General features: G+C 43.0%; 1 protein-coding gene across 1 annotated transcript in view; it reads left to right on the top strand.

Annotated features, from left to right (window-relative positions):
- NRXN1 (neurexin 1) overlaps window positions 1-27606 on the top strand; it is a 2115739-nt gene that overhangs the window by 907849 nt on the left and 1180284 nt on the right. The window contains exons 10-11 of the mRNA XM_030195841.1: window positions 1199-1402; window positions 3669-3695. Of these exons, the coding sequence (XP_030051701.1) occupies window positions 1199-1402; window positions 3669-3695 (231 nt within the window). The remainder of the gene's footprint in view (window positions 1-1198; window positions 1403-3668; window positions 3696-27606) is intronic.

Below are 27606 nucleotides of genomic sequence, written 5' to 3'. Positions count from 1 at the left end.
TGTGTGGATAGTGCAGCCATACAAGGAGACTGATTTTCAGACCATGGGAATTAGAACGGCTAACTCCCGTGATCAGTGCTGAGCCTGGATATTCAATGCTGGGCCGTTTCCAGTGACCATTGAATATCCGGTTTATTTTTGGTGGGTTTCAAGATAACCAGCTGAGTCAATATTCAGACTTAGCAAGTTACCTTGAAACTGGCCAAAGATATTCTACGGTTTCACATGGCCAAATATGACCACTAAACTCACTTTAAAAATCAGCAGATAGCCGGTTATATCCTGTGATATAATCGGCTAGCCGCTAGCCGTGGATGTTCGGCGAAGGATAGCCAGTTATCCCCCGCTAAATATACACAGATAGACTATTAAGCACTTTTTAACAGTTGAGCAGCCGTTCTGACTGGTTAAATTGTAGAGGAGTTGCCTGGTGGTTAGGGTGGTGGACTTTGGTCCTGAGGAACTGAGTTCAATTCTCACTTCAGGCACAGGCAGCTCCTTGTTACTCTGGGCAAGTCACTTAACCCTCCATTGCCCCATGTAAGCCGCATTGAGCCTGCCATGAGTGGGAAAGTGTGGGGTACAAATGTAACAAAAAAAATATCAGGGGAAGGTGCAAATAGGGAGGGGGCTCAAAATTTGTTCCCATTTCAACTCCTCCCATAGGTGATGGCCAAGCAGAGAGCATGAGGGGAGCATCATTGGGCGAGTTGCACAAAGCAGAACTATAGGTCACTGCAGTCCTGCTTTTGAACATTAAAGACAAAAGGGTCATTACCTGTTGTTTTACACAGTTCTTTGGAACTTCTATTAACTGTGATTAGTTTGCTTTGAGAAGTGGATTGGTACCACTCCATTTTTGGGTGCAATGAGTTCAGCTGAAGTGACATTATTATTGTGAAGTTTGCCTCCCAGTCTCTTCCCTTTCTCCACCTCTTGCAACTCATTCACTCCCCTTCCTTCCCCTGCAGCTCTTTCATCTCCCTACTCCCACCCATCCTTCTCTACCCTTTCTCTACAGTCCTCGCACACTCTTCCCTCCCTCCCCTCAACAATAGCTCTCTCAACTTTCTTCCTTCCCCTCCTATTTCTTTTTATGTCAAATAGGAGTTTGCCATAAGATGTGTTTGGTTGATATAATGATATCCATACCTCAACACAAAGAATAACGATTTACCCATTTGCGCTTCATTTTCAGAGGCAACTGTGTTGAGCTATGATGGCAGCATGTTCATGAAAATCCAGCTCCCTGTTGTTATGCACACAGAAGCAGAGGACGTGTCTTTACGATTCAGGTCTCAACGGGCCTACGGTATCTTAATGGCCACCACTTCCAGGGATTCTGCCGACACTCTACGCTTAGAACTTGATGCTGGACGAGTGAAACTAACTGTCAACCTAGGTAACACCCTCCCATCCTGTCTTCCAGTTCACCCCGTTAGCATTTGTTTTTGCTTGCCAAACATTCAACCAGCTTGATAGCTGAACAAACAATACAATGAAAAAAAATAAAATAATTCCATCGTTTCAAGGTTTTTGTTTGTACTTGTTCTATTCTTTTGTTCTTTCTCAATGAAATGCAGTCTGCCATGATACGTTTCTCTGTCACAGAATCATTTAAAAAGAGAAGCCCAGCTTTTAGATGGTCTCTATTTTGAAAATACAAGCTGCGACTAGTCATATTTTTATCAAATAAAAGGAAGAGAGAGATGGTAAATAATTGCTTTGCTTATTAAATGCAACTCAGTCCAATTTTAGCACCCTGGTGGGCATCCTGTGCCACCAGCCACTGCCAATCAACAATCATTTTTAATGAGCACTTCAAGTCTTGCCTGTTGCTGGCCTCCCGTGCACCTCTCTTTTTAACTGGTCTGTATGTATGGTAAAATCCACTCTGTCTGTTCTGATGTATTGTAATGATAGCTTGATGTGTCGAGAGATAACACAGAACCCTTCAATGCCTAAAGTCTGCGGCCCTGAGCAAACAGCCATGTGAACACAATCAACACACACTCTTTTACAGAAGAAATGCTTTTATATGTTTTAGAGAAGAAAACGGAATTCTAGAATTTTAGGATTTGCTTTTTAAGCAGTTCTGCAATCCAGTCTTTTCTTTTATTTCTTTGATTGCATGTTTTTAAGGGATAGGGTAAATTAGTTATTATCCAATCTGCAAAACAGTAACAGGTAACTCTGGGAGTTTAAAGTAAATCCAATTACACTCTGAACAGACTTGCTAATGCAATCTAGTTATCACCACAGTTTCAGAGTTTGTATGGAATGCTATTTTTTATGCTTATGGTACTTTAAAAAGAAATTGTAGTCAAAAAGCATTCAGGGAATATGTTAAGAATCATTTAGTTGAGCAGGTCAGATTCACTAAGCTTTTTCCCCATCAATCAAGAAGGGGAGAAAAGCCTTATTAAAGTCAGGCATGTAATTATAGAAGCAGGTAGGTTACTGCATTCTCCTTGTAGCCATAACCAGATTATAGGACAGAATTCAAATCAGGAGAGCCTCCATACTCTCATCATCTGATTGCTTTCCTATAGCGCCATCTAGTGGCAACCTAAGTGCACTGCATAGTTTCAGAAATTACATACCTTATTTTGGTTGGCCAATAAGAACCATTCAGAAAGCATGGACTGAGAATAAGAAGCAAAGTATTCTGTTGAAAGAGGTGTAGAAGTGTTGGTCCTTGGCTGTTTGCAACCACTTTTCTGATGCGGTTGACGACACATGACAAACAGAGCTACATGGAAACACAATCTAGGTTTTAGTTGATGCTCCTCAAAGGTACTAAAGAAAAGCCACACACAAGGAAAACATATGTAAACTGTTCACTGTGCTAAGACTAACCATAATTAGCACAGTTTGAGCTAAATATATTATCTTTTTACAATGCAGAAATGTGGCTTTTCAATAGTTATAATAATCAATTGCAGTTTCATAGGCTAGCATTAGCTCCTGATGAAAAGGCAGGCAAAATATATTGAACAGGAAGCCATTATTATCTCCAGGAGTTGGAGGAGCTTTAATAAAGTTTCCTTCCTTCCATATATCAATTGTTACCACATCCAAATCCAAATTTAAAAAAAAAAAAATGTGCATTTAAAATAATTTTAAATATACACGGCCATGTTTTTGTAGTGTTTAATTATTTTAAATATATGAGATAATGTATTTGATGTGTCTTAATATATTTGTTTAGTTTTACTGTGCCAAATTAAAGAAATTCAACCTTTGAGGTACACAATTGAGTTCCAAGGTGTCTGGTGCTAGCATGGCAAGCTCTACACCCCATTGTGATGGAGCATTTTTAAATTACATTGCAAAGGAATTATCTGTTCTTTCACAGATGGGGGAGAAAGTTGCGGCCTGCCTAGATCTGGCATCTTGGGCAGAAACTGTTTATGTCCACTTAGATTTGTCACCATATAGCCTTTGTTTGAATTTGGCCAGCATTTAAATCTATATTGTCACACATTTTTTAGATCTTTTCCGTACCATCTCTGCTTTACAGTACTATGTTAATAATTATAATGTAATACATTGGCCATATTTTCATGTGTCTGTCCCCGGAAGGGTGGACTGTAAATTTTTTGGATGTCTGCAGCTGTTACCTTGAAGGATAAATTTTCATTTTTCATCTATTCTTCCCCATCTAGACTGTATCAGGATTAACTGTAATTCCAGTAAGTGCCTTATTAAACCTTTTTAAAATGTTATTCCTCCATTGTCAAATGATGAAACATAGATAAAGTGACAGTGCATATATATTTCCTAACATTATTAATGCAATGATGAGTCATGATCGTTTGGTGCACAGGGTGTAAAAGTCATTATGCATCTTACAAATTGGAAATCTATTACTGTCAAATAGCTTTTGTAAAGTTAGCAAAAAAAAAAAATGACAAACAATATGGCAAATATGTCAGACACCACAGATTCCAAAGGATTACATTTGGAGAATCTATTCCAGTATGGGAACATTCTGCATAACCTAGGGCACGTAAGAGATGAGTGAATCTGTGTTTTGTATCATTTGCATGATGAGTTTTTACATCCTAACAATCTATAGCTAACAATATTTAGAACCAAGTAAAATGCATGTTTCAACCAAACACAACATACAAAACGCAAGTGAGTGATTTGTTTCGTTATCCTTTTGCTATTATTTAAAGAGTGTGTTACTCAGAAAGGGGATACGGACTGTGATTTTATTTTCACACTGACTGAACAGAATAAAGGTAATATAATGCCCCAACATAAGAACATTAATTCCAGTTTTACCAGGTACTGTGGATAAAATAATTTGATTCGTGCAAAGTTGAAGTACTTAACTAGAAACATATTTAAAGATAGATTTAGAGATGGAATGATATCTTTATTTTATTGTTTATGATCAAGGGATGAGAAATAGTGTATCCATACGGACGCCATACCCAGCGGCTGTACAGTTTCTGATCACAATGTTGGTTCATGCTTTTCAGTGCAGAAAAGTTCTCACTAGCATTTAGGGAGCTAGTTACTAGTAATATTGCATTTTGCCAGAGCTTGACTTACAGCAGGAATCAATAACCTGTGAAAACTCAGTACCACAGTAACTCAGTTTGTGATCAGTCTTGCAAGCTGTGTTATTTTTTTCTCCCTAGAGCAGTCAGGTCACTAAGATGCAGCCGGGTGCATCAAGAGAGTCTTTTTAAAAGGGACAGTGAAAAGGCATTAGTGCACAGTTCCAACCCCCTCCCCTTCCCAGCAGAACAGACCCTCACCCTTCATCAAGCTCCTCCCCAACCCTTCCAGGGCCCCCCCCCCCCTCAAGACCTTCAGGAGGGATTCACATGTATCTAGTGGCAAAGGGCAGGTGTGATCCCTAGTAGCTCCTGCCCCTTCTAGTACTGGATTCAAAATAGTTCATGGTGACCCCAAACAGTAGTGTTACAGTACTACCACTAGGGGTCAACCAGTGCTAATTTGACCGTGATGTCAGAGGAGGCTAGAGAGACTGGGGTTCACTCTTGCCCTTAGTCCCTAGACACCAGGGAACCTTTTTTGTAGTTGCCAAGGTAGCTGGGGGTGGCGGGCTTGATTGGATGAGTGGGAGATGCCTTTGGGGAGGTGACGAATCTTTAACAAGGCCCTCCAGAGTATCAGACAGTGTTCCATCAGCCTGATGCTCTGTGGAGGACAGTTAGCACTAGTTCCAAACTTTACTTTTCCACAAATAACACAGCTTTCATAATAATGAGGTGCTTTGCATTTTCATGCTTTGCACCCATTATTATGCAACAGGCGTCTTATATTAACGTGCATTATGGTAAAAATAATGCACAGTTTGTGTGTTATTCCCTTAATGCAGATTAGCAACTGTCTTCTCTTAGGAAAAGAATCAGTCGTTTTAATAGGCAAAATAGTGTTTTACCTGCAGGGTTATGCTGGTTGATTATAGATCACCTTCAATGTGCGTATAATAGTAACATAGTAACATAGTAGATGACGGCAGAAAAAGACCTGCACGGTCCATCCAGTCTGCCCAACAAGATAACTCATATTTGCTGCTTTTTGTGTATACCCTACTTTGATTTGTACCTGTGCTCTTCAGGGCACAGACCGTATAAGTCTGCCCAGCACTATCCCCGCCTCCCAACCACCAGCCCGCCTCCCACCACCGGCTCTGGCACAGACCGTATAAGTCTGCCCAGCACTATCCCTGCCTCCCAACCACCAGCCCCGCCTCCCACCACCGGCTCTGGCAGAGACCGTATAAGTCTGCCCAGCACTATCCCCGCCTCCCACCACTGGCTCTGGCACAGAACGTATAAGTCTGCCCAGCACTATCCCCGCCTCCCAACCACCCGCCCCTCCTCCCAACCACCGGCTCCGGCACAGACCGCACAAGTCTGACCAGCACTATCCCCGCCTCCCAACCACCAGTCCCGCTGCCCACCACCGGCCCTGGCACAGACCATACAAGTCTGTCCAGCACTATCCCCACCTCCCAACCACCAGCCCCGCCTCCCGATCCTGACTAAGCTCCTGAGGATCCAAGTGTGTTTTGAACAGCTCACACACTTTTACCGACGTTGTTCCGAGGCATTTCTAGGGACAGAATTCGGTTAGGGAGAAAATAACAGACATTGCTTTGTATAATCAAAACTGTAGATGCTGTTTCCACTGGAAGTTATTGGCAGAAAGAGCAGCTGCAAATCTCTGCAAGCAATTTTTTTTCAGTAGCAATAATGAAAGGAGAATTAGCTTTGTAGTTTTCCTTTCATTATTGTGGCCAACCCTGCAGGTTAAAACCCATGGGGTTTTGCAAGCCTGTAGCAAGACAATTCTCTCCCTAATAAAGCAAATTGTTGAAAGTTTTGCTTCAGTGGAAATGTTGATTCCCCTCTCCCCCAGTCTGTTGTAAAGTGTGCTAACTGAATGTACAGCCCACATCCGTTCCCCTCCCATAACCCAGCCAGTTCCTGCCTATAACACACCATTCAGTTAGCTCATGAATTAGCATGTGCAGTCATGCCAGTGCAGTAACAGTTACAGTGCTTGTGAACAAACAACATATGCTAATTTTCACCTAAGGCCCTTTCTCAAATTAGTGAATTTCTTTTTTTATTGGAGTCAACCGGATAAAACTTTAGCTTTTCGAACTGAGAGTTGGCAAATGGAGCTGAAATGACCCAGACAGCAGTAATACTCAGCTGTTATCTGGTTAATTTTATTTATCTCTTTCACAGATATAGTAGCCTAAGATAAGCGAATAAAGCAATCTAATGGCTTTTAAGCCCCTAGATTCAGCCGTGCTGAGAGAGCAGATGTATTTCTGAATATCTAGTTGACTTTAATGTGATATTGTATCTATTTAAGCTGATAGAGCAGCATTGCATATAGGTGTCTTTTGTTTCAAGCTATTTTGGATCTGTTTTAAAATGCAGATTGGGAACTGATTTAATAAGGATGCTGTTTACTAGTGCATTTGTACACAGGACTTTCCCACCTGCTAAGCTCCGATTTAATGTGACATTTTTTTAGAGCTTTTTCTGTTCTACCTTTTTGCAGGTCATGCGTTATTGTTCACATTAGCATGCACTAAAGACTAAACGTGCTGTGATTGGCTCAGGGACTTCCTGGTCTCTCAGCTGAGTGAAGCACTGCCAAAAGAGACGTTTTTATTATTGTAAGGGGGGAATGAGGGCCAAAATAGACATTTTTTTGGATGGGCATCCTCAACTGCACTGTCATCTGGATCGAGCCACATCGGAGGGGGTGAGCAGCGTGGCGTGTTCGGGGGGGGGGGGGGGAGGGAATGACGGCCAAAATGGACGTTTTTTTTTAAGCGGAGTGCTATTTTTTTTTTACTTTTGTTGCAGTTTTTCAATCCCGTGCAGCCCCAACGAGAGGTACAGACCTCTCGTTAGATTTTCCAGCATTAACATAGTAACATAGTAGATGAGGGCAGAAAAAGACCTCATGGTCCATCTAGTCTGCCCAAGATAAACTCATATCTTGAATTTGTACCTGTCTTTTTCAGGGCACAGACCGTATAAGTCTGCCCAGCAGTATTTCCCGCCTCCCAACCACCAGTCCCGTCTCCCATCACCGGCTCTGGTACAGACCGTATAAGTCTGCCCTCCCCTATCCTAGTCTCCCAACCACCAACCCCTCTTCCCCCCACCTGCTCCGCCACCCAATTTCAGCTAAGCTTCTGAGGATCCATTCCTGCTGCACAGGATTCCTTTATGCATATCCCATGCATGTTTGAATTCCGTTACCGTTTTCATCTCCACCACCTCCCGCGGGAGGGCATTCCAAGCATCCACCACCCTCTCCGTGAAAAAATACTTCCTGACATCTTTTTTGAGTCTGCCCCCCTTCAATCTCATTTCATGTCCTCTCGTTCTACCGCCTTCCCATCTCCGGAAAAGATTTTTTTGCGGATTAATACCTTTCAAGTATTTGAACGTCTGCAATCGGAAAAGGTTAGTGCATCTCATTACAATAGGGTCCCTACACAATTTGCTCAACTGCATTCCATTTTCGTTAGTGCATGCCAGGGTTTACTACTTGCTCGTTAATGGCTCGTTAAGTTTAGTGCATCTGGCCCTAAGTCACAGATCATAGCAGTGTACATGCTAAAGTGCTACATTTACTATTGGGATGTTAGTGTGTAAATGCCAACTTACACTAGTATTCTATAATAGAATCTGGGCCAGGGGTGTAGTCATGTGGGGCCACAGGGGCATGGGCCCCCACAGATTATGCCCTGGCCCCCTCTACATTTGACCCCCCCTCTGCCGCCCGCCCCCATCAGGTACCTTGTTTGCTGGCTAGGGTCCCCAATCCCTGCTAGCCGAAGATTTTTCTTCAGCGCCAGTCGACTCTGGCGCCTTCATTGTGTGATCATCTGTTTCTGAGGCCTTACGTCCTGCAACGTGCATGTAGCCCCGTGCAGGACGTAAGGCCTCAGAAACAGATGATCACACAACGAAGGCACCGGAGTCGACTGGCGCTGAAGAAGACTCTTCGGCTGGCGGGGATTGGGGACCCCCGCCAGCAAACAAGGTACCTGATGTGGCGGCGGCAGCGGGGCGGGCGGTGGCGGGGGTTGCGGTGGTGGGGGGGGGGTCCAAAGTGGCGGGGGGGGGAGGCGGCGGGGGGAGGCAGCTAAACAGTGCTCCCCCACCTCGGGCTCTGGCCCCCCCTCCAGCCGAGGTCTGGCTACACCCCTGATCTGGGCACCTAGATGCCATTATAGAATTCACACTCAGCATGCTGTATAGAATTCTTCCAGAATGAACAGAAAGAGTGAACACTGGGCCAGATTCTGTATATGGTGCCTAAAAAATCTGCGCGGTAAAGATTTCTGCCTGAGTGTGTTCTATAAGCGGCACCTAGATTTTGGTGCGGTATATAGAATACGCTTAGTTGGAAATCCTAAAACAACATGCATCCATTTAGGCCAACGAAAATGTGACCTAAATCCCTGCGCCTAGATTTGCACGCATTGGGTCGCATTCTATCACTGCACGCACAAATTTTGGAATGCCCGTGAAATGCCCATTTCCCCCGCCCATAGCCATGCCCCTTTTGAACTGCATGTATAAGAATTTTGGCACAGTTCATTAAAGAATACACTTAGCGAGTTGTGCGTATAAATTCTAATTATTGCCAATTAGTGCTCATTTCAATTGTTAAGAGCTGTTATCAATGCTGATTAGCTTGTTAAGCCCATTCAGTTATGCGCGTTGTTATAGAATATGCCTAGGTTTTGGTGCAGATCGCTAGACATGCTATATAGAATCCTGGGGACTATGGGCAAATAGGTCCCGATGCTCGGAAGCAAATGCAGGCGCTAGAGGCCATTAGCGCTGAACTAGTTGCCCGCATTTGCCCACACGGAATGCTCGTAGCTGGCGAGCGAGTGAAGCAACAAGCTTGCCAGCTCTGAACGCTAACTGCATGTAAATACAAATCTATCTACACAGCTGGGTTCAACTACCTGGGCTCCAAATGGTGAAACTCAATCCTCAAATCCTTAAGACGCATCAACAATTATCTCCAATTCAGAAAGGAATCAAATATGTATCTATTTAAGAAAGGCTATGATTAATCTCAAACATCACCAAAGACTCATTAACAATCTAATTCCCTAACTCATCCTTAATCCCCCAGCAAACTATAACCCCCTAGCTCGGCAATTGTAAGCTACATTGAACCGAAACTTGCTTTGGGATAATTGTGGGATATAAAATTGCATAAATAAAATACATTTAAAAAAAATACCCCGTGAATGTCCTCTACACCAAGCTGCAGGCACCAGAGGCAGACAATTCAGCTTCATTGTTAGACAATTTGGTTTAGATTAGCAAACAGGACTCTGAAGTGAACTATAATGAATGCAATGAATATGATAATAATTATATTTAAAACCTTTTAGGGTAACTGGATTACTATCTAATAGCTATTTTATGGAATGTTGATTGGATTTTTCTGTGTGTACAGAGATGTTATAATTTGTATGCTATGTACAAATACATCTGTAACACATAAAAAAAAAGAGAATGAAGAAAGAAGTAAGAAAGTAGTATCAGGAGTCAGTGGCATAGCCAGGGGGCTGCCACCCAGGGCGGGGCAGTTCGCCGTTGCACCCCCCCCCCCAGGTGCAGCACGATGACACCCCCCTCCCCCTGACCAGCTCCCGCACCCTAACTTTAAAAAGAATATCGGGAGGCGAGGCGCCCTGCCCTGCACGTAAAAGAAATGTGGACCGTCGGGCCTTCTCTCGCTGTCTGTCCCGCCCTTGCGGAAATAGGAAGTTGCATCAGCGGAGGGCGGGACAGATAGAGCGAGGGAAGACCCGACGGTCCACATTTCTTTTACGTGCAGGGCAGGGCACCTCGCCTCCCGATATTCTTTTTAAAGGTAGGGTGCGGGAGCTGGTGGGGGGGGGGGGTGTCGATTCGCCGAGGGGGAGGAGCTGGCAGGGAGCACCCCCCCCCAGCTGACACCCAGGGCGGACCGCCCCTCCCCCCCTTGCTACACCACTGTCAGGAGTCTGTCCCACCAGGAAAAGAGAATGAGAACCTACAGTTACCTGGCCATTGTCATATTCTTTTTAGGGATACCATAACCCATGTTAGCCATTTAAAGGTGTTATTACCCACAATAAGAAAAGAAGGACTTTAAGACATGAAAACAGGGGTGTACCCAGACCTCGAGCTGGGAGGGGGCCAGAGCACAAAGGGGGGGCACAATTTGGTCCTCTGCACCACCACTGCCTTGCTGCTCCCCACTTACTGCCGCCATTGCACATACCTTGGCTGACAGGGGTCCCAACTCCCACCAACTGAAGCACCGCTGCTGCCACTGCACGTACCTCGGCTGACGAGGGTCCCCAATCCCCGCCAGCTGAAGCCTTTGTCCAGCGCTGGTTTCCAGCATGCCAAATTGCCTGCCCTGCTCTCTCTTCCCCTCACATCTGGTATGCTTTGCTTGTTTTAATTAAATTGAGCTTGCGCGTTTGCTCACTTTCACTAAAACGAGCGTGCTGGATATGAGAGGAAGAGAGAGCAGGGCAGGAAATGCGGCAGCACCGGAGACTAGCTCAGGAAAAAGACTTCAGCTGGAGGGGGTTGGAGACCCCTGCCAGCTAAACCAGGGGCCCAGAGACAATTGGGGTGGGCCCAGAGACAATTTGGGGGGGTCCCGGGCCCCCCCATAGCTACACCATTGCATGAAAAGCCTCTGCTTGGAAGTAATGAGCGTACCTTCAAGAAAGTGCAAAGTAGGAAGATTATAGTATGTGACCATATCTGTGCGCTAACCAGTTAGTGTGCAGTAATGAAACTGCACAAATTGATGAGTGCAGAAAAACCCACTGACACACCCTTTCAAAGAATTATTTTTTTTTTTAAGTGAACGGTTAGTGCGCACATATTTGGCAGTTACCACAAGAAGCCTGCGCGTCTCTCATGGTGCGCTATTTAAGTTGTGTTAGTGCCTAATGTAGCTTAGTGAAGGCCCTCTTAATCAGTATCATGCAAGGTTGATCACGTGTCGCATGGTCTGTTCTTTACTCTGACACCTGATACAGCTTCTCGACTACTAAGTCACATGACAGTGTCAGACCAGGACCGAACTCCTTGAATAAGGATACCACAAGTTCCTCCATATTGCTCAACTCTGAACTTTCGGGGACTCACACCAGTCACAAATTATTACAGTGGGATCTATTTTCAAATTCTCCAGTAATTTTTATATGCAAAGCCTGCCAATTTTCATCCTCTTATCAGAAACTCACTGTTTGGCCATTTCAACCCTTCTGATTGTCACATGCACCTCCATTCAGACTGCTCCGAAATCTCCTTGATTGCAATGTGAGCACCGTCAGTTTCTATGCCAGTTGAACTTGAGTGGGCCTCCGGATTCAGGATTGGGTTGGCTGAGGGCTGCTGACTGTTGCACTATAGAGAGACCCATGTCGGGAACTGGTACAGTAGTGAGCACAGATGATTCAGTGCCATCTTGGAGTGAAGGCATACCATAATAGACTTCTGCTTTCCAGATATGGACATTTTTACTGCTGCCGTCACCACTCTAGATGATTTTTGTCCCCTCTAATTTAGCAGAGGGGACAAAATACCCTGCTAAATACTCACCAGTATTTATCATCTTGACACTAAGGGACCCTTTTACTACTCTGCACTATGATTAGCGAGTGGGTTTCCCTGAATGCTGAGGCCACTTTTAGCATGGATATAAAATAGCCACATATCCATTTTTCTATTAATGGCCAGGCACTAATTTCCAAATCAAAACATGACCATTAGCATGTGAGCCCTTACTAACACCTGCTTAGAAGGTGGAAAGGGCACAAGCACTAACCATGTGCTAATTGGTTGGCATGCAGTAATGTATTTGCACTAACCAATTAGCGCTGGGCATGCCTACTTTCCACCCCCCAAACATGCCTCTGATGCTAAAAGTCATAAAGTACTTTTTAGCACCGGGGAAATGAGATCAAATGCCTTAAATACCGCAGGGCACCTGAGCGTTCCCTGCGGTAGTGCATTTTGGCGCGCGGGAAGTATCCGGTAGTGCTTACTGACATTTAGTAAAAGGACCCCTAAATGAGTTAATTTGCTATCCCAGAGGGGTCTATCAATGTGCCAGGGGAGTGCGAGAGGAGTGGAACACATCTTCCATTATGTAGCTTCCCATTGTTCCAGAACCTATGGGATAGGTGTTTTCATCAATCAACACTGACCCTCAACCCATAGGGGTTGGGGTCAGTGTTGGTGTCACTTTATCCCTCTTGTGATATCTTGAGGTCTTCCTGCCAATGCTGGTGATACTTTACCCCTCTTCCAGTATCTTGGGATGTTTGTTCCAATATTAAAGATGCATTGCTCCTATTCCAGGTCTTTAAGGTCATTCTGCTGGTGCTGCAGTGCCCCTTCCAGTGCCTTGGGACCTTCATAACAATGTTAGTGTTATTTTACCACTCTTCTGGCACCATGGTGTGCTGGTGCTGCTTTAATTTCTCGTCCAGTTCTTTGGTGTGTTTGTGACATATTTTTGTTGATTTGCCCTTCTGTTGGCACCTTGGGATCTTCATGCCTATGTTAGTGCTGCTTTGCCTCTCTCCCAATGACTTGGTCTCTTCGCTCCACTATATATATATATTTTTTTTAACTGATTTGTCCTTCTAACATCAACCCAGAGTCCTCATTCCATTGTTATTGTCCTTTACCCCTTTTTTGTTGTTGTGGATTCTTTGTGCCCTTTTTGTTGTCTTGTAATGATTGCCTTTTTGGAAGATGCCTGCCAACAAGTTTTGAGCAAGTTTCACCGAAAAGGATAGAAAACCGCATTGTTAGAGTGTAGAATTGCTTGCCCCATTGACTTTAATGGATCCAAATAGATCTATGCTGAGATAATGCCTATAGAAACTCTTCAATGATGCGTTTTAGAAACCACAGGATGAAGGTCTCATTTTAGTGAAGCAGTTTTATGTAACATCATCGGCAGATAACATGAACTAAAATCAATGAGATCTCCAATAATTGGAGGTCCTGGAGTCAAAGGAAATCCCTGCTGCTCTTGTTGATTGGTGAACTGTGTAGTTTTCTGGATTTTGTTCTTTCTATATTGATGCTACACAATTTATATTAAGCCAGATTGTCATTATTCACAAGTATATCAGTAAACAACTGCCAACTCCAGACTTCATGCCTTCTGTTTCACTGCACCCTACGCCTGGAATAAACTTCCTGAGTCCCTACGTCTTGCCCCATCCTTGACCAGCTTTAAATCTAGACTGAAAGACCCCTCTTTAATATTGCTTTTGACTCATAACGTAACCACTCACCTCCACCTACCCTCCTCTCCTCCTTCCTGTACACATTAATTGATTTGATTTGCTTACTTTATTTTTTGTCTATTAGATTGTAAGCTCTTTGAGCAGGGACTGTCTTTCTTCTATGTTTGTGCAGCACTGCGTATGCCTTGTAGCGCTATAGAAATGCTAAATAGTAGTAGTAGTAGTAGTAGTAAACTTTTGTTTCCTGAACAATCCACAACTTGTGAGCTTTGTGGTTGCTGCAAGAGGGATCTTCAGTAGTCTATAGCCATAAATACCTTAAAACATGTTTTCCTCCCTATTGGAAGAACCCCATGGGCTGCATGATCTCCAAACAGCTCCCAGCCATGTTCATTTATATATGAAAAATTGGAACAAGGGTTGTATTTAAGTTGCAAATCTATATAGGTTGATTCCAACATTTTTGACGCAAAGACGCACTGATTAATTCTTCCACCTCTCTCACCCAAAGAATGGAAAACTATCTGAAAATAGAAACTTTGTGTTCTGAATCCCAGATTTCCATAAATATCCACCACAAATAGGTGCCATCTCTGTGGGTGATCTGGGTGCTTGAGCATCCTTAATATTCTCTGCCAGTCCTTCAGGAGCAGAAAGCTGTGGAAAGATAAGCTACGGAAGAAAATACACACATGGAGAAAAAAGAAATGAGAGGAATACAAGGAAAAAATTTAAAAGAGAAGGGATAAGAAGGCAAAAAAACCAACAAGAGAAGACCAAGAACAAACAGAGACAGAGGATAATTAGAAAACTATTTGCAGCTCCTTGCAGGTCACCACCCCCTTTGTTTTTATGGTTGTAGCTACCACTCCAAGCAGATTACCCCTTTCTATGTCTTTTCTAAAGTATGAAAGTCATTCAAGAGTTGCTTTGAGTGGAAATGCTCAATGTTTTTATTAATTCTTTCTGCCATATAGGGATCCTTTGGATTTATCCCATGTCTTTTTGAATTCTGTCACCAGTTTTGTCTCCATCCCCTTCTGCAGAAGACCATTCTAAGCATCTACCACCATCTCAATGAAAAATTATTTCCTGATGTTGCTTTTAAGTTTCCTTCCTTGCAACTTCATTTTGAGGTCCTTTTACTAAGCTGCGGTAAGTGCTAGCATTCTTACCCCAGCTTAAAAGGGCTTACCAAGAGACACACTCAGGCATCCAGCAGTAAGTTCCATATTGGTGTGCACTAAAAAATATGTTTTATTTTTGGTTGAGGGTGCTTGTCTGGCAGCAGAGAGTGGGCATATCTGTGCTAATTCCTTAGTACATCTACAGTGTGTTCAACCTTCATGTTTCAAGTTTATTTAGAAATTTTTTTATCCCGCCTGAGTGGCTTACAATCTAATAAAGCATATGAAAATAGGAGAGAAAGTTGAAAGCAAACAGAAAAAGAAAGGGAGAGAGGGGGAAAACACATAAAGAGCAAGTAATGCAGTCCTATTTCATCTCCAGCGCATTCCATTGCAAGAAACCTTCACTCTTCCGATGGTGACTTGGAAACTGGGTTCGATTCCCACTGCAGCTCCTTGTGACTGAGCAAGTCACTTAACCCTCCATTGCCCCAGGTACAAATAAGTACCAGTATATACTATGTAAACCGCTTTGAATGTAGTTGTGAAAACCACAGAAAGGCAGTATATCAAGTCCCATTCCCTTTCTATTACTACCATACTTTCTTCTATGCACGTGACTATCTATTCACCAGATTCACTCCCCTCTACTTGGTTAAATGTCCTTAATCAAGGGTTACTTCCATTAATTCTCCTCTTGACCAATCATTGTTATTAGGGTCAATGCCTTCAACCTGTAAACATACAACAGTTCATCCTATTCTGAAGAAATCCTCTCTTGACTTGACCCAGCCCTCCAATTACCAATCATTCTCCAACCTCTGTTTTCTCTCCATGCTCAACAAAAAAAGTAGTTTTTCACCAGTTTTATTCTCAGACAGTACATTCATTGTCACTTCACCCTCATCAAACAGGATTTTGCCAATACCACAGTACAACTGTTATCGTTTCACTTCTTGATGATCTTCATGCATTTCTTGACTAAAGTAACATTGCACTTATTGTTTCACTAGACCTTTCAACAGCTTTTGATCTCATTAACCATGTTTTACTTCTTAACCCTTTGGCTGACATTGGACTATCAGGTACAGTTCACAAATGGTTCACTTCATTTTTGTAAGTATGCTTTTTTTTTCAGTCAATTCAATTGGAAAGTAATCTTCTAACTATTCTCTCTCATCTGGTATCCCCAAAGGTTCCATCTTAACACTTCTGCTTTTCAACATTTTCCTAAGTCCCTTAGTATTATACTTTTAAACTGATGACATTTTGTTTATTTTTTTTAATTTATTTATTTATTAGTTTCAATAATACAAACGAATAATCATTTGTAAGGCAATACAGAGAAATTATTTAGAAGAAAATAAAAGAAAATATAGAAAATCTAACAAAGATTTCCAAAATACAATTATTTATACTCTGCCTCAGACCACAATCTAGGAAGGGGGGGTAGTGGGTTGTAAGTACAATTTCAAGGAGAATGTAACATAAGAAGAAATTATTTAAATAACGTATAGGTAAGTCCTGATCTTTATCCCGAATTGTTATTACTGATAGTTCTTAATGTCATTCAACTAGAAGATCTTTTAGAGTCCAGAAACGTCTTTAGTTGAGATGGTTTGAAAAAAACATATTTTGTCCCAGACAGGCGAATCAAACATTTACAAGGGTAGGCCAACATAAATGTTGCACCTAATCCCTTGACCTCATCTCTCATAAGTAAAAATTGTTTTCTCCTTTGTTGTGTAATCTTTGCCACATCCGGGAACATCCACACTTTCTGACCACAAAATGTTTTAGAAGAATATTTAAAGTACAATTTCATCAACATATTTATATCTTGTTCGAAAACTAAAGTTAGAATCAGAGTTCCTCTGGATGTGATCTCATCCATAGATTCCTCCAGAACAGCTGTTAAATTTTGAATGTCAATAGCGGGCATAGTTTTCACTAGTTCTGGAGCTTCTCTATTTTTTGGAACATTCGGCAAATAATAAACTTTACTACAGGGAGGTATATCTGTTGAAGATAGATTCAGTATTTCTTGAAAATACTTCTTAAGAAAATCACGGGATGTCATAGTTGATGATATAGGAAAATTGAGTAGTCTCAAAGTCAGCCGTCGATTGTGATTTTCTAATTGTTCTAATTTCCGTGCTGAAAAAACTTTATCTTTAACCAAAGTATCCACTACCATTTTCACAGAGTTAACCTCTTCTTTTAGTTGACCTATTTGATTAGCATGATCTTGTTTTATATTATCTAAAGAGTCAGACATAGTCGTCAATTTACTCACTATCATAAGCATTTGTTTAGTGGAATTCGCCACCTCTTCCGTCAGTTTCTGGACCGCTTGCCAAATGACTTCCATAGTCACCTCCTTGAGCACTTCCTGCTCCTCGATGTCTCCCTCTGCTCCTCGAGGGGAAGCACCGCCGTGCGAACTTGGACTAAACACTTCGGAATCAGTCCGGTCCGCAACTTCCAACCTGGAGGCAGCAGGGCAAGGTGGTGGATTCAGCATAGGCGGCGATAAAGAAGTTTCTGGCCCCAAAGTCGGCGTCGCTCCCTCGACGTCGCTCACAGCAGGGCTCGCCGATCCTTGTCCAGGAGGTAATCTTCTCACGTAGCGGTCAATTGTTTGCTGGGCGGGGGACGACGTTAGGGGTATCGGCGGCAATCTCCTTGTCGTCCCTTTTCTTTTAGTGTGTGGCATTTTAATTCAAAAGGAAAACAGACCAGAGGAATCACCCGCTAGCACAGAGAACGCTGAGAGACCAGCTAGGACGGTAAGGGAGAAAGGAAGGGGTTCTTGTTAGAAGCTGAGAAAAGAAAGTATTTTGTACTAGAGCACTACCATTACCAAAAAAAGGATGCTGTGTCAAAGCTACAATTGCCAAAGGGAATGCTGATTTATTTTTTCATACATGGTGGCAGTTAGCTTTCCCTTATCTCAGCACTCAATTGTGAAACAGGCTGCCTCAAGAGGTTAAATTCACTCCAGATCACCTGACCTTTAAGAAGCAACTCAAGACCTTCCTTTTTGGCAGAGCATATGCTGCGAGCCCTTCTGGTGCCGCGCTCTTTTAACCCACGGCTTTCTCTGTGATAATTTATCACCTCCCCTCTCTTCCTTTTCCTCCTCAGTTATTTCTTTCTCCCTCTTGTGACCTTGTATTTTGTACTATTGTTTGCTTATTAACTATTGTACGCCACATTGAGCCTGCCCTTGGGCGGGAATACTGTGGGATATAAATGTCATAAATAAATAAATAATAAGCCCTAACTCAGCTCTCTAGGTCAGCCATTCATTCAGATCTGTGGGCTGGCACAGAGTGGGTCAATAAGTGCATTCTTCTGCTGTATTATGTCTAGATCTTACACTCAGCTTGTGATCTCTGGGGTTTTGGGGCGATAGGAAGCACCATATGTAACTGTGGTCATCAGGGGTGTGGAGCTGCTGGCAGCTGGACTTACAAGGCTTGGGCATGCAGGTGATGGAGCAGTGCATAGGGATGAAACAAAAAAGTGAGGAGAATGGATGAGGATACCAACTGTTTTATATCCTCATCCATTCTCCTCACTTTTTTGTTTCATCTTCACGGTGTCGTGAGGATTTTTTACCTCCTTTTTTGCCTTCGCAGTGCATAGGGAACCACTAAGTGTGGAACTGCCGCATTCCCGAAATCTCTAAGAAATCTGTTCTGAACCTAAGCTATGGATGATTCAGATGTCGTACTCTTTCAATGTGACCATTCTAATACAATTATAAATAAACAAAATTTTATAGGGGATTGATAGCAGTGACTCCAAGGAAGAGTCTGTGCTGAGAGACTCTGGGAAGGGGGAACAGAAGAAGGTCAGGAAAATGTCTTGAGACACACTGACCAATAGCAGGATAGTGACAGAGTCATCAGAAAGCGAAAATAGAAGATAGGGCAGAGTATCGAACTCCAGTTGAGCACAATGTGTCAAGGAATAGATGGTGATCAACAGCATCAAATGCAGCAGGTAGGGTAAGGAGGATGTGAGTTTTAAACAAGACCTTGGTCTTGGCCATGAAGAAATCCTTGGAGATTTTGGCAAGAGTTGTTTCTGTGGATTATTGAGTGCAAAGAAACAAGAAGAGCTGGTCTCCACAGATAATGCAGTCCAAAGAGGAGCAGTGGTGGCCAAGGAGATGGATAAACAGCTTCAAAGAAATCAAAATGAGGAAAACGTTTGGGGGTCCTTAGAAATTTTGCACAAATAATACTTGTTTTTATCACTGCAAATTTAGAGGAGGTCCTCAACCTAAACATACTGCTGTGAAAAGAAACAGTCATTCATGGCATTGAAAGTAAACACTTTACTCAATATTGCCAGGATAATGCCAATGGCCACATTTATACCTGAATATTCAGTGCTACTAGCCAGATATCAGCTGTTGCTGAATATTTGAGCTTATCTTAACCAACATTTACAAGGAATATCAACTATGGAGTTTAGAAATTTACCTGACCATTACAATAATGCTTTTATTTCCGTGGCCTTAACACAATCCTTGCCTCAACCAATTAGCTAATATGAATGGGAAGCCTTCAAAAAAATAGACATCTCTGAGTTACATCTCAGATTTTGGATAGGAGAACTCATGCCTCAGATCATATGGCAGGTTATGGCAATGGAACTGTTGTAAATCTGATAACTGTAAATTGTAGAGGCACAAGGTGATACGAAAGTATAAGAACATGGTTAAAAAAGCTATGATCAGTTATTATTTATTTATTTATTGTGAACACTTATACCCCACACAATCCCACTAAAGCAGGCTCCATGTGGCTTACAACATACAGGAAAAGAATAACATTGTAATTCTAGGACAGCAGAGAGTAAGGTAGCGGAGGGGGAGGGTGGAAATCAGTAGGAAAAAAGGGCGGACATATGTGGCTGGAACCCAATTGAATTTTAAGAAGTCATTTGGTTTGCTCAGTGGTTTGTTAGATACAGAGGAACTGACTGTGGAAACTAAACAACCTCCCTCAGATCAGGATTTGGTTGAGTATTTTGAACAGAAAGTTGTGAATATAAGAAGGGGATTGGTGACCCAGACCATGGATACTGGCGAATATCTTGTTACACCAAGAGATATAGAGGACCCATAATTATTTGATAGATCTTGGGCATCTTTTACATCATTCTCTAATGATATGGTTAGACATTTTTTAAGCAGATATTCTAAATCTCAGAAAATAGCTCCTGATGTGTTTATACAAAGTCTGAGGGAATGTATTACGTTTCAATGAGGGCAATTCCCAAGGGAGAAGGGTGGCATCATTTTAACCCCTAACCCCCCCCCCCCAAAAAAAATAGATGATTACGAGGGATGTAGTTTCTAATTACAGACCAGTGGCTTCCATTCCCTTATTGATTAAGATGATGGAAAGCATAGTTGCAAAAAAAAAAAAAAAAAAAAAAACAACTCATGGCCTACCTAATGCATTTTTCCTTTCTCACAGTTCACAATCAAGTTTCCACCCTAATTAAAGCATGGAAACTGTTTTGACAGTCTTGGTTGAAGAGTTAAGAAGGGAAGTTAGCTTGGGCAGGGAGATAATGATCATCCAATTCGCTTCGCTATGCCTAGTGCATTCAACTTGGTGGATCATGGGCTGTTGCTGAACCTGCTAGATAATATGGGAACCCATGGTAAAGTTTGACTGGTTTGATGGATTTCAGAGCTACAGATCATATAGAGTAAACATGTGAGGAATTGCATCATCAGAGTGGATCCCAGAATGCGGAGTACCACTGGGCTCCCCAATTTCACCATTATTATTTAACATTCTGATGGCTTCACTTGGCAGTAAACTGGAATCAAGTGGGTTCAAAATTTTATATATGCAGATGATGTGGCAATCTGTATCCCCTTTGCTAATGACATTTTGGATGTGTTGGGGGACGTTAAACATGCATTAGACCCAGGGGCGTAGCCACAGGTGGGCCTGGATGGGCCTAGGCCCACCCAGTTTGGGTTCAGGCCCACCCAACAGCGGAGCGGAGGGAGCAGGTAGCGCTGATCCTGCATCTGCCTCCTTCTCTCTGACGGCAGCGCAGCGCTTCCCAGACGCTGCCTCCGCCGCCACGATCTACCTCCTCCCTCTGTCTCACTCAACAGCAGCAGTAGCGTCGTGATTCAAACACGCTGCCTCCTGCTTCTAACCCGGAAGCAGAGGAGACGCTTCTGGGTTAGAAGCAGGAGGTAGCGTGTTTGAATCGCTACCGCTGCTGTTGAGAGTGAGACAGAGGGAGGAGGTAGATTGTGGCAGCGGAGGCAGCGTCTGTGAAGCGCTGCCGTCAGAAAGAGGGCGGGCAGCTGGAATGGGAGGGAAGGATGCATGGGGGTGAAGGAGAATCGCTGGACACATGGATGGGAGCGGAGAGAGGAGAGTCACGGGATGGATGGATGGAGGTGGGGGTCAGGGGAGAGAGAATTGCTGGGGATGGAGGTGGGGGGCAGGGGAGAGAGGAGAATTGCTGGGGATGATGGATGGAGGTGGGGGCAAGGGAGAGAGGAGAATTTCTGGGGATGGATGGAGGTGGGGGTCAGGGGAGAGAGGAGAATTGCTGAGGATGGAGGTGGGGGGCAGGAGAGAGAGGAGAATTGCTGGGGATGGATGGATGGAGGTGGGGGGCAGGGGAGAGAGGAGAATTGCTGGGGATGGATGGAGGTGTGGGGCAGGGGAGAGAGGAGAATTGCTGGGGATGGATGGAGGTGGGGGGGCAGGGGAGAGAGGAGAATTGCTGGGAATGGATGGATGGAGGGGACAGGGGCAAGAACAGAATTGCTGGGGATGGATGGATAGGGGCAGGGGAGAGAAGAGAATTGCTGGGGATGGATGGAGGGGAGAGGAGAGTTGCTGGACATGGGTGGATGGAGGGGAGGGAAGAGGAGAGAGGAAGGTTGCTGGACATGGGTGGATGGAGGGGAGGGCAGGGGGCAGAGGAGGGTTGCTGGACATGGATGGATGGAGGGAAGGGCAGGAGAGAGGAGGCTGCTGGATATGGATGGAGGAGAGGGAAGGGAGAGAGAAGAAATGCTGGACATGGATGGAGGGGAAGGAAGAGTGAGGAAGAAGATGAGATGAGATGAGGGAAAAGGAAGAGAGGAGAAAATTGCACATGGATGAAGAAAATAGGCAGAAGCTGGATCCACTGGACAGTCAAGTCTGCGGAGGACCCAGAGCAAGAAATGAAGAAAGGCGGAAAGTAAAGAAATAAATGGAAAGGAAGCCCTGGAAACGGAGTAAAGAGGACAGATAGCAGCAGAATCAGATACTGGGCCAGTATGATCAGAAAAACAAAGTCACCAGACAGCAAAGGTAGAAAAAAATCATTTTATTTTCATTATAATGATTGGAATATGTCCACTTTGAGAATCAGGTGCTCAACATTAAAAGTTTATATTTATTTACTTATTTATGGCATTTTATCCCACATTAAACATGAATTAGATTGGAACCTGGGATCATTTAATGTTTTTTTTCCTGAAGAGAGTAATGCATTGCCTCCTCCACCCCCCAGGCTCTCTCCCCGGCTATAGCCAGCTCTGCAATTTTGAAGGGAGGTGCACAGGTGGACAGAGGGGGACGCAGAGGTGAACCTGGGAGAGAGCCTGTTGTTAAACATTTACCAGCACACCACTGTCTAGTGCCCACCCATCCAACCTGTTGGCCCACCCAAAAATTGACTTCTGGCTACGCCACTGATTAGACCTGATGGAATCTTGGGCTATGGCTGTTAAATTGAAACTCAACAAGGATAAGACCACATTTTTGGTCATATCAAGCCCATTTTGACCAGTCCCCTGTAACAAATTTTTCATTGGACAAATGGAGTATTTGCTAGACACAAACATAAAAGTGCTGGAGCATTGTTGATCAATACCTAACTTTCGAGTCACAAGCATCGGCCATGATGTCTAAAGCAATTAGAACACTTTGGCAGCTGGGAAGTCTTAAGAGCTTCTTTCTCAAAAAATACGTTCTATATTTTGGTTCAGAGTTTTGTTCTGTCTCAGACAGATTAATGCAACTCTGTTTACGTTGGATATAAGGACATTATCCTAAAAAAAGTTGCCAACAGCACAAAACACTGCTGTACGATTCATTTGTAGGGTGTCATAGTGCAACCATGATACCACTTTGCTGCAATTTCTACATTGGTTACCAGTCAGAGCTAGGGTAATTTTTAAAATCTGCATGTTTTTTTTATCAGGTACTTTATGGTATGCCTCACAGCTAGGTTATCCCTAGTAGAATTGCCACTACACAATGCTATTGAAGGGGGATGGACTATTTCATTTTTCACTTTCCCAGTTGCAAAAGGGTGGTTTATAAGTCGGATTTTGCTGCGGGTTTTCATTATAATGCAACTAAATCGTGGAATGCTTTACCTAAAGATATTCATTGTGAATCCTTATATGTGGTGTTTTGCAAAGTATTGAAAACTTTTCTATTTAAGAAATTTCTTTGGATATTTGTGACTTGACAGCGGACCATATTTTGCTTTTCTTGTCTTGACTTCCTGTTCTATCTAAGCATTTTTCTACCTAACTTATAATCCTTGCCTCAGTCATATACCTTTGAAACGTATCTGATCTTTTTCGTTTGTATGTGCCACATAGAACTGAATTTGAAATTTGGATTTTTGTGGGATATAAGTCTAATAAAATGAAATAGCTGGAACACCTCTATAAAGGATAAGACGTGTCAGGAAGGGAAACGAGCTTAATTACAGGGAGGCAATTTGATAACTGGACACTTCCATTTTAGGCACCTTGATGCATCATGGTGGGAACTTATTCTATAAAGGCATCTGTGTACCCAAATTCCTTTCTAGAATACTAGCCTAACCAACCATTGGTGTGCCTTTCATTTGGGCACCTGCAGTTACACTAGCCATAAAGCTGGAGTAACTTACTGTTTCTAAATGTAGTAGAGATGTGAGTAACTTGCAGCATTCTGTAAGTAATGGGCCAGATTCTTTATAAGGCACATAAAACATTTGCAAGGTAAACATTTTCGTCTAAGCGTAGTCTAAAAATGGCACCTAGATTTAGGCATGGTATATAGAATGCACTTAGGGGTCCTTTTACCAAGCTGTGGAGGCCATTTTCCCCACATGTCAGCAGGTAGAAAAGTCCCCAGACAAACATGGCCGTGCGGTAAGAGAACTCTTACCACACAGCTATGCATTGGGGACCCCTTACCGCCACCTACTGAGGTGGCAATAAAGGTTCCTGTGCTAATTCAGAAGTAACCAGGCAGCGAGATAAAATTACACCACTGATAAGTCACACTATGTTACGAGGTAGTACAGTTATTAGCAGCTTATCTCCTGATCACGGTATGACTATACCCAGTCCTTTGCTCAGGTAATTACCACTAGCTAGCCCCAGACTAATAGGAAATAAATCACCGTGTTGCTCACCAGGCTGACCTCAGGGCCGTCTCTCGGGAGCTGGCACGGGATACTCCACAGACTCAAGCTGAATTCCCAGCGAGTCTCAGTCAGAGCTGGAACGGGAACTCTGCAGCAGACAGGGAGGGCACAGGTCACTCCTTTCAGGTAGCAGAACCACATGGTACTTTCCTCCCGATACACAGTTCATCAGTTGGTGGACCTTATTAGGTCTCACTGATCTTCTTTCCACCTCCACCTTCTTCCAAGGTTTCCGACTAACTTCTTTCTTGTTCCCGCTCTTCCCAGTACCTCCTGGTCCAGTGATTGCAGGAACCCAAACTGACTCCTCCTCAGCTCATTGCATGGCAAGAAGGGTCCATTGTTCTTGACCTTCAAGTTGTTACGTTTTGGTATGCATTTTCTCTTTCTCACCCGCCTTGCTGGAGCCTTCAGCTTCTCGGGGAGATAAGGGGGGCTTGGTTTGCCCACAGCATGTCCTTGGTGTTGAGCTTCTGCTGTAATTTTCCACAAGCTGCAAAGCTGTTTCTTGCTGACACAGAGATGAGCAGGTACAGCCTCCATTTTGATGTCATAGGATTATACAGGCCAAGACCAGCAAGGTGAGACACACAGGAAAATACTCCTACAGAATACCACCGGTGGCCACGTTGGGCCGGCAGTAGTCACGGAAGAGTGAGCAGTAAGCCCAGAAAGGGCCCCTTATTTGATATTCCAGTGCCTAAAACATCAATGTGGAAACTCAAAAGAGTTAAACCTTTCTTCCCAAGGGAAATTTTTTGAAGTCTGGTTCAATCAATGGTGTCACCTAGACTACTGCAACACACTTTATGCTGGATGTAAAGAACAAATCATCAAGAAGCTTCAAACAGCTCAAAACACTGCAGCCAGACTCATATTTGGTAAAACAAAATTCGAGAGTGCCTTACCCCAAAGAGAAAAACTACAATGGCTTCCACTCAAAGAACGTATTACATTCAAAGTTTGTACCCTTGTTCATAAAATCATTTACGGAGAGGCCCCGGTCTACATGTCAGATCTCATAGACTTACCACCCAGGAACACCAAAAGATCAGCACGCACATTCCTGAACCTCCATTTCCCCAGCTGCAAAGGACTAAACTACAAATTAACATATGCATCGAACTTTTCATACATAAGCACGCAGCTATGGAATGCACTACCATTTGGTGTGAAAAAAATTCATGACTTAACCAACTTTTGGAAATCATTGAAGACCTTCCTCTTCATCAAAGCATACCGCAACAATCCATCATATAAACCCTAATGGATTTAAATGGCTTTAAATGGAGTGGAGGAGTGGCCTAGTGGTTAGGGTGGTGGACTTTGGTACTGAGGAACTGAGTTCAATTCCCACTTCAGACACAGGCAAGCTCTTTGTGACTCTGGGCAAGTCACTTAACCCTCCATTGCCCCATGTAAGCCACATTGAGCCTGCTATGAATGGGAAAGCACAGGGTACAAATAAAGTAATGCAATACCACTTTTTCTCTGGTCCCGAACTGTGATCACTTCATACTTCTTTGATTAATTTTACTAGGTTATTCATGTTCTCTATGTATCACCACTTGTATCTCTAACTCTGGAATGGCGATAGTCATGACAGAACAATGTAAGCCACATTAAGCCTGCAAATAGGTGGGAAAATGTGGGATACAAATGCAGCAAATAAATAAATAAAACTTTGTGCCTTAATTTATACCAACAAAACTGTGGCATAAATCCCTGCGCATAGATTTACACGCACTGGGCCATATTCTATAGCTACACGTGTAAATTTTTGAATACCCACAAAACACCCATTTCCCTATCCACAGCCACATTCCTTTTAAACTGCATGCATTAGAATTTATTACATAATTCGCTTAGCAAGTTATGCGCATAAATTCTAATTATTGTCAATTAGTACTCATTATTGCTTGATAAGTGCTGTTATGAACACTGATTAGCTTATTAAGCCAATTAAGTTATGTGCATTGTTATAGAATGCGCCTGGATTTTGGTGCGAATCTCTATGCGTGCTATATAGAATCCAGCAGAATGCTTGTAAGTGGGAGAAATGCCTATTCTCCACCCATGTAAACGCCTCCACGCATTTAAATTCCATAGCATTTACCCACGCTCTTTCAGAACAGTGCATAGGTGCTTGACTTGCCATTTACATGCATAAGTATAGACTTACCCATGAAAAATCTGGTTTTTATACATTTATGTGCATGCGTCCAGTTATAGACTTTCTCTTTAAATAATCAACTAAAAGTGATATAATATGTTCAACTTGCTAAACATTGCATAGTAGTCTAACAGCTGTATGAATAGACTTAGATCATTGTAAAACACAATTCAGAAATTAGTTTTGCTGAGGATGGGTGCATGTGTCAACAATTTAAGATGCTAAACTCTAATAGGAATCTAAAAGACTAAATCAGAAGCAAAGCAAAAAAAAATGATTTATCCAAAAAGATTTAACTACTCTAGAGAAGAGAAGATTGAATGTGTGCTGAGAATCTAGCAGAACTCAGAACCCCTAAGGTACCCACACAGTTACCAAATGGTAACTGGAAACTTCTGGATCGAAGGAGTCATAGTAGGAAGCTCTAGCTGCCTGGAGATTCAGATTGATTTGGATTTAAATGGATTTAACTTTCATCTGTGGTTGTACAATAAGGAAGTTACTGAATCCAGAGTACCATTTTAAAGCTGACGTGTCAGTAGCATTTAGTAAAAAAATATCATGATCTGAATATCATCTGTATAGAAACATGCACTAAATCCCAGACTTTGATGTGCTGGAGGGAAAGTGGGTGATTAATGTAGGAGAAGGGGAACATCAGAGACAGATGGATAGTGGGTTAGCAATAAGGGGAAAGAGTAGGCATGTAGCAAGCTGTACTGGAAGCATGAGTAGTACAATACCAGCAACCTCCCTCCCTCCCTCCACTTTTATCCACATTGCCATCTTTGTTGTCACAGGCCATAGCTACAGTGATACGAGGCAGAGAGGTGCATAAATCTGCTGGAACTGAGACCCCTGAACATATTTACATGACATAATACATTTCAGAACTCATTGAGGCCATGATCACATACTGAGCATGAAGACCACACACTCTGCATAATAGGTACATAAGTCCACAGTCTAGCCAGTCCTGAACAAGGTCTCTCACA

Source organism: Microcaecilia unicolor, chromosome 3 (genome assembly GCF_901765095.1).
Source record: "Microcaecilia unicolor chromosome 3, aMicUni1.1, whole genome shotgun sequence".
Classification (NCBI taxonomy): Eukaryota; Metazoa; Chordata; class Amphibia; order Gymnophiona; family Siphonopidae; genus Microcaecilia; species Microcaecilia unicolor.
The sequence above is the reverse complement of the archived record's forward strand: the minus strand, read 5'-3'. Positions and strand labels throughout refer to the sequence as shown.